This window comes from Tupaia chinensis, unplaced genomic scaffold, assembly GCF_000334495.1.
Source record: "Tupaia chinensis unplaced genomic scaffold, TupChi_1.0 Scaffold144179_1, whole genome shotgun sequence".
Taxonomy (NCBI): Eukaryota; Metazoa; Chordata; class Mammalia; order Scandentia; family Tupaiidae; genus Tupaia; species Tupaia belangeri.
Genome location: NW_006204036.1, coordinates 157,334 through 165,471, shown reverse-complemented (window position 1 = coordinate 165,471; position 8,138 = coordinate 157,334). Strand labels below are relative to the sequence as shown.

At 39.2% G+C, this 8,138-nt stretch overlaps 1 protein-coding gene across 1 annotated transcript in view; it reads right to left on the bottom strand.

Moving 5' to 3' along the window:
* Positions 1-683: 683 nt before the first annotated feature.
* The window catches only part of TSPAN6 (tetraspanin 6), an 11,661-nt gene continuing 4,206 nt past the window's right edge, over positions 684-8,138 (bottom strand). The window contains exons 2-9 of the mRNA XM_014583262.2: positions 7,322-7,811; positions 6,291-6,479; positions 5,918-5,992; positions 4,952-5,050; positions 4,228-4,362; positions 3,787-3,870; positions 2,341-2,447; positions 684-1,566 (exon numbers count right to left, since the gene is read on the bottom strand). Of these exons, the coding sequence (XP_014438748.1) occupies positions 2,379-2,447; positions 3,787-3,870; positions 4,228-4,362; positions 4,952-5,050; positions 5,918-5,992; positions 6,291-6,479; positions 7,322-7,408 (738 nt within the window). The 5' untranslated portion in view covers positions 7,409-7,811 and the 3' untranslated portion in view covers positions 684-1,566; positions 2,341-2,378. The remainder of the gene's footprint in view (positions 1,567-2,340; positions 2,448-3,786; positions 3,871-4,227; positions 4,363-4,951; positions 5,051-5,917; positions 5,993-6,290; positions 6,480-7,321; positions 7,812-8,138) is intronic.

Sequence of the window (8,138 nt, the reverse complement as noted above, 5' to 3'; positions counted from 1 at the left end):
CTGCCATGGTTAGGACTCTGCTGTCAGCCATGTGGGATCTGGTTCCTTTAAGTACTAGGCTACAGGGCTGGCCTTATACTTTTAAATGTAAATTATACAATCAAAAATCTGAACTTAAGGAAAGTGGAGCATATGCTATTTCATCACAAGGAATGTGATCTTGTGATCTTTTCATAAAAAGTAGTTTTTAAAACAGGGACATTAGTTGTTGTTTTTTGCTTTTTTTTTTTTTTTATGATGTAGACTCAAGACCTCAACTTTATACTTCATTTCTAAAAACTGTACTCCAAGTAGAAAGGTGGGTCTTAGCTTTCTCAGTGGAAGAAAAGTATGCCAGCTGATTTTTTCTTGCTTTTTTTTTTTTTTTTTTTTTTTTTTTTTTTTTTTTTTTTAGGTTTTTGCCATAGGGCATGAGTGCTTGGTGGTGAAAGACAAGAAAATTGAGAAATGACCCCCAAGAGGGGTTGGCCATGCCACAATCCCTTCTCCTCCATTCTCCACTCAGGATTTTGGACAAGCACACACATGCACCCAGAATGATTTTCGAGCTACTGGGTCCGGGACTTGAACCATGGTTTCCCCCGGTTGGGAATCCAGCACTTTAACCACCATGCCACCTGCTAGCCCCTCAGTTGATTTTCTGAAAGTTAACTTACTCATGATTCTCTTAGAGGAAAACAATATTTATTGTGTAAAAGATTTATATTTATTAATTAAAGGCACAAACCAAAACTAAGACTAATAAAATTGACCATAATATTAACAATCGAGTCATATCAACCTGGAAAGGAAATACCAACTAAAGAAAATGAAGATGAAGTTCCATTAAATTCCTAAAGAAAAGAAAATCATTCCGACATGATTAAAGTAATCATTAGAACCTTTCAAAAAATAAGGAAAATAGAAACATCAGTATAAACACCTTAATTTGGAGGCAAAGAAATATAAATTGTAAAAATGAAACCTGATGTGTTGTAGAACACATTTGTATCTTTTAGTATTAGGTGCATGAGACCGAAGGCCTTACAGCATTACCACCATCTGGCACCCCTGATGGTCAATGACATCCAATGACTGACTGGAAGTAGACAATGTGGCTCGGCCTATCAGCAGAACACAGATTAATGAAACATTTTTACTTTCGCTGAAAATTATACAATCAAACCAAATAACCTTGGCTAGGAAGGCACCAGTTCAGAAAAATCTATTTTCTATCATACTACATCAATCGTAAAATCAGAGGGGTCCTTTTTTGCTGCAGTTTATGATACTACATCAAAACAGCAAATTCACAGAGCCTTTCAAAGACCCCATACTGTGAAAAATAAAAGTCAAGAGGAACACAATATTTCATTTTCAATTTACTAGCTCTTCCAGTGTTTCAGAGTGTTACAGGGTTTCAATGATCTAACGTGAATCGGACATAAAATGGGACATAAGGTTGAGTTAGAACAAATATCTTGATTGAATCAGACTATTGGGGTAGTTTCTTGGTCTATTGGTAAGTAGAGTCGTCAGTCCTCCATCCAGGCGATATTGTAGTTCACAGGGGGGAACCTAAGTGTCCTAAAATGAAAGAAAAAAAAAAACATTATGCTAGTGGTTGCCCAAATGTCAGTATCAAGTATTCACTTGTATGCATTCTAATCTATTCCCACCAATGAAAACCTTCCCATGTGTTCCTAGTCAGTGCCTCAATTAAAATGTGAAGGATGCCCTGGGGAATGATTCAGCCAACAACAGTTCTCATGATATTTTACTATCCAAATACTGAGGCTATTAAAACACACATTTCCCTTAAATCTAGTTCCTGGTTTGGCCTGATGAGTTTATGGCCCTATCAACCTAACAACCACCAAAAACATTTTTTTACCAAGAAAGGAACACTCTGAACCACTAATGAATAAGGCTGTGGTAAATGAAAACTAGGTAAAGGACTATGGAAAATGCTAATATGGGTCAAGAGCAGAGCACACTTGCCAGGGAACCTCATGAATTAGGTCACTATTGGGATTCCTTGTTTTCCTCTCTCTAGGTGAAAATATGCTTTTAGAAAGGGACCATTTATGATCTTTAGGCTGACATGTGTACATAAATATGTAAACTCAGAGGTACTTTTCTGTTGTATAATGAAGAGAGAATGCACTGACAAGCTATGGCTAAGTCATTGCCTTCTGGCCACCCCTTACACATAGAGCCCCAATCCCCCTATGCAGAGCTAACAATAGATTCGTATAGGCTACTGGACAAGACATTCTTGGCAAACTCAGTGCATGCATCACAAGCACAGAATGTAGTAAATATCAACACTAACAAAACTGAGAGCCAAAATGAACACACCTTACAGTTGGAGAGGAATAAATCCGCAGATTAGATGGTTACACTATCTCATACTGGTTATTTGTTATGGCACGGGAGAGGCAGTAGGCTAGAACGATTCCAATCAGCTAGAAATAAAATATGAACAAAATTAAACACAAACACAAAAGAGCTTGAAGATCTCAGGATATAAATATATTCTCCTTTTGATTGTAATTCACTAATAATTTCTTTCCTTGAATTTATCTAGACAGTTATAGTTGATATTCTGCAGCATCTAGATCATATCCAAAGAATGTAAGTGAAGTTTAGTACAACTATGACCCAGAATTTCACAATTATGACTAAGGAAAATTCATGAGTCACAGTTTTGAAGAAAATTTTCTTACCCTCAGTTATCAGGAAAAAAAATTAGGATATGGCTTAGAATAAGCATCTTATCAAGTAAAATTTCCATCTATTTGAGCACAGATTTTCTAGGAAAGATCTAGAGCAATGCTGCAATAATGGAAACGTTCTAGAATCTCTGTGCTGTCCCACGAGCACTTCAGATAGGGCTAAAGTAACTGAAGTCTTAATTTTACTTATTAGATCCTTTCAAAGGTGGCTAGTGGCTATTATATTTATAGAGATTTAAACATAGCTTCCCTCGCTACTTCATAAACATATCAAGACTAACATTGGATTAGTCTTATTTCTACAATATTTAATATAAGATAAAAAACTATGGGGACCAGCAGTTGGCGTAATGGCTATGTCGCTGGACTCCCAGGTAGCTGACCGTGGTTCAAGTCCTGGACCTGGTGGCTTAAACTCACACCGGGCACGTGTGCGTCCGTGCCCAAGATCCCAAGAGGAGAATGGAGGAGAAGGGATTGTGGCGTGGTCATCCCCCCTGGGGGGTGATTTCTCGCTTTCCCTCTCTCTCTGTCTCTCTGTCTTTCTGGCAAGTGCATGCGCCCTATAGCAAAAAAACTCTCAAAAAAAAGATTAAAAAAAAGCCCTGAAAAAATTGTTTATAACTACAATATAAATTTTTGATATGACTGATCACAGTAAAGAAATGTATAAATGGGAATAAAAATTTATGTATAAATGGGAATAAAATTTTAGAGAGCACTACAGTTGGGGTAAACAGTGTAGTACAACTTAAGATCTAAGTGTTCAAAAAACTAAAATGAAAACAGCAAAAAATTCCCCTCAATATCCCTCCGCCAAATAAAACAAACCTAAATAAAGACCCAATCACAAATCAAAATCAACATAACATACACAAGGTAAGTTCTATCAAAGACTGTACCATAAGAAAATAATTTCTACACTATGAGTAATAATGAAAAGTTCTACAAAAATGTGACCTCTTTAAATCCCCTCACTATCCAGGCCCCTGAGCCTTAAAGGTGAAAACCTTCTAGCTTACACCTACGAGATGGTTGAAACATTTCCTAAATAACTATAAGGACTTACCTGGAAGCAAGCAACTCCAAAAGAAATTCCGGCAACAACTCCCATTTCTGACTCTATAATGGTCATCACCTTTATAAAACAACCCTAAAAAGAAAGGGAAAAAAACAATAAGAATAACACAAGCAATCTGTGCTTTTACTTCATAGTAATAGATACTTTGACCATATACTTCTACAGCTATCATTAGCCTTTGATTGTCATTTCATTAAAATCTATTTTCTTTCAATATGCTCTCCACAACTATTTTTACCTTTTGGATGATGCATTTAAAGAATGACTTGCTAGCTGTGTGAACTCAAATCACAAATGTTCTGAGCTTCAGAAAATACGTGGCTTACTTCAGCTTATGTGTATTAATAAGAGTAGACATTAAAAACTGAACTGACTCTGCATTTAATGAAAATTTCAAATACTGTCAAACAGTTTTAAAAGGCTCCTTACTTCATTGTTTACTTTATCTGCATCTCTTTCGGGAGAACAATCTTCAAGCTTACAGCAACTTTTGGGAAATCCTTTTTCTGAGTAATAATTAGTATCTTTCCAATCTGTATAATCGGTGACACCACAACAATGTAACTGAAAAAGAAAAAAAAAAAAGCACAACAAAAGCATTTAAAATTCACATTATAACTTTGAAGTCAAACGTTTAACCTAACATCTTCTATTACAAGTTCTTATACTCAGTGATCCTCAATTGACTGAAGAGAATAGCGCTTGGCTCTAACATCATACATGACAGTTTTGAATTGGCCTCACTTTTCTGCTGTAGTTGGTACTATCAGTATTTGGTATATGATGTGAGGGAGGACGAGAGAACAGTGCACAAGTGAGAATAACGATTAAGAGAAAATGTAGGAACCAGCAGTTGGCATAATGGCTGTGTCGCTGAACTCCCATGTAGCCGACTGCGGTTCGAGTCCTGGACCCGGTGGCTTAAACTCACGCCAGGCGCATGTGCATGCTCTCTCCAATAAATAAATAAATAAATAAATAAATAAATAAATAAATAAATAAAATAATTTAAAAAAAGAGAGAAAACGTAAATATGGTACTTAGGGTCAGCCCACGCTTCTTTCCTATGCAAGTGGACATCTAGTAGCCAGGCTCTATTCTTTTATCTATGAGGTCACAAAGAATGTATTTCCCCCCTTAGGAAGTCACTTACTGTATTTTGAATCTTGTCTACTGCATGGCTTCTATAATCTCCCGTAGAGTTATATTGTTTCAAAGCCTTCTCATAGTTATTCTTAAAGCTGTTCTTAATCTACAAAAAAGAAACAATACCAATAAACAAATATTCTAGGAAGTCCTTTTGGTTTTGAGATCAAATATGAAATTGTCCCATATGAACAATGGTCTTATCTTTGACAGTGGCAATATGAATGGTGATAACTTCCAAGATCCAACCCTGTCCTCTAAGAGATCCAGTTTAGTTGAGGGGATTACTAGGCAAGACATTGCAATCTAAGATAAATACCACAAGTTCAAAGTGGTATGGAAGCATCTATTTATTCAGGTAGCAGTGTTGTGCCACGTAGTCCACTCCCCTACATCTTTCTCTACTTTGAACTGAGTACAAATTTGATGCTTATGAAATAGTTTAGCTACAAAATCTTACTTAGGGAGACTCCCCACCACCACGTTGTAAAACGCTTTCACTACTCACTGAATGATTTCTTAACTACCCCAGGTTTACCTGATTTCTAAATCATTATTAAACTTTTCACGATTTGTGTTAAGCATATTCAATCTTTTCAGAATGCATAGTATAAGTGGAAAAGGCATCAATTTTGTGCTTTAAGTATTTCCTAGCAGTAAAGTTATAAATCCTACTATCTCCACTTTAGTAGGTAATTATACACAGAAAAATGACTGGGAATATGTGTAATTATGGGTACCTTTAATTGTCTGCTGGTGACTGTCCGTCCTTACAATAGTCTAAATTTTCTTTGGGGCCAGAATTTTTACAAGAAAGCCATCATTGTCAGGTATAGGTTGAAAAGTAAGCTCTAAATACAGTTGTGATTTTTTAAAACTATAAAGTTGTCTAACTCTGCTACTTAAATTAATCCATTTTTTATCTCCTAGAAAATAAATTTCAATATATTAAGGTTCCTTAATTCAGGTATACCTCATGTCTGAAAACAAATCCTACGATGGCAGCGACCAGTTCAACCAAAAAAACGAGAGTCAGAAACATTGCATACTGCGGGGTAAAAAGAAAACCAAGTCAGCATTAGTAAGATATATCACACCTGCAAAGGAAGTCAAACGAGGGGAAAAGGTTTGCTCAATCAGTTCAACATGTTTTTACTGAAAAGGGCAGGGAAAACAATAATAGAATGTCTATTTTGCGGGAACTGGCAGCTGAACTCTTTCTTCCTTACCAAGTAACAGTTCAGTACTTGGTAAGGAACAGGAAAAATTGTAAAGGGCCAAGGCCAGTTCCAAGAAACAAAGCCCACAGCTAAGGAATCCCGAGTCTAAGAAAAACAAGGACTCACCAGTTTTAGCATCCATGCAGAAGCTCGGCAGGTAGCAAAACAGCCAAAGGTGCCCAAAAGAATAATGACAGTGCCAGTGCCAATGAGCACAAAGGGGACATTGGTGGCCTTCTCATTTAAAAGAGAGAAATAATTCTCCAGGCTCACCTTGCCCCAAATGCCAACAGCAAGAAGGATAACACCAGTAATCTACGTGGGAAATCAGAAAACGGAAACAGTTATGCATCGCCTACAACAGCATCTTCAAATCACAAACCTCAAGGTTTTTAAGACACAATAGGTGTGAAATTGACTTAGCAGACAGAAAAGAGGGTAAAGAGTGAGGGAAGGAGGGAGGAGATCTGCACGCAAGGATGCACTGTGAACAAGGCATCTTCTGGAAATTCTTAAATTCATCTTTTTATGGGTAAGCACTAGGGATCAAATCTTAACTGTTCTACTCCCACCTTAGGAAGAAGACCTTCCTGAAAGGAAGAAAAAGGGAGTTACCATGAGTTCCAGAAACTTCCCTTGGTCCCCCCCTTCCCAGTTTAGGGATGAGCGCTGGGTACAAAGGGATGGTACACAAAAGAAAACCCAAGGGGGAGATCGGCGGGAGTTGGAGCTGTACCATACTTACCTGCCCAACACTTCCCTCTTAGGAAGCAGTGAAAAGAAAGACACTATTATGCAAGCGAGCCCACATAGGGGCCGGGCAAGCCTCGCTTCTCCAACGGTCCGGGGACACCCTCCGCGCGCTCTGGGGGCTTAACTCCCTTCCTGGCCTCCTGCATCGCATCGAACTCGAACGTTAGGGCACCTCTGGGTCCCAGCTCTGCTCTGCGGGTCGACTACTGTTGTCCCGCACCCCAACCCCGACGCCGGCGCGATGCACGAGCTCCGGGCTCCGGCACCAGCCGCTGGTCGCTGGCGCCGTGCTCCCCGTGGCGACCACGTCCTCACTCCGTACCTGAGCTCCCTAGGCTCACGGTCACACCCCCAACCCCCAAGTCCGGGATCCCCTGCTGTCCCTGGGTACCTCCGTTTCTCACCCAGAAGATGAAAGTGTAGATCAACAGGACGCTCTTGAAACAAGTAATGACTGGCTTCGTCTGGAGTCTCCGAGACGGGGACGCCATGACTAGCCCGAGACCCTGCACCACCGCACGGGGCGATCTGAACAGAGCAAGCCAGTCGCGTCCCCGAGTCTCCCCGGAAACTGCCGAAAACTTACGAGCGTCTACAACTGAGAAAAGCCGGAAACACTGTACAATTTCTAAAGGGTAAAGTCCAGGAGGCTGTCCGGAAAATGGCGACAATTTCCGAGCGCCCCCTGCCGAAGGTTACCAAAAGCTATATACAAAGGTTCTAGTGTCGGAAATTTCATAGGTCTTCAAGTGGAGCTTTCTTCATTTTTTTTTCTTTCGCAAAGAATCTTTCCCGCCCCCTACCCCTCCCCCGCCCTTATTACTTTATCATACTATTTTATCACCAGCAGCGCCCGCAGCGCTCTGAGATTCGGCCTCTCCGGCCCCTGGTGCCCTAGAAGGGAGGAAAAAAAATGAAAAAAGGTTAAAAGTGACTTGGTAATATGCTATTACATAGGAAAATACCCACAGAAATATATTTCTTAAGAGAAACAAAGCGGGTTGCAAAGCACTACGTACAGTCACATGCGTTTAGACAAAAACTGAAAGGAAAAGTGAAATTTACCTCTAAGTGGTAAAATTGGACGGATTTTTTTTTCTTGTTTGTTTTGTGCTTTTTACTTTGTGAACATTGTTTCTTGGAGTGGAGAGGGGAGATAATAATGAATTGAGGGAAATCATCACCACTTGTGAAAAGAATTCCAAAACTAGGTATTAAATT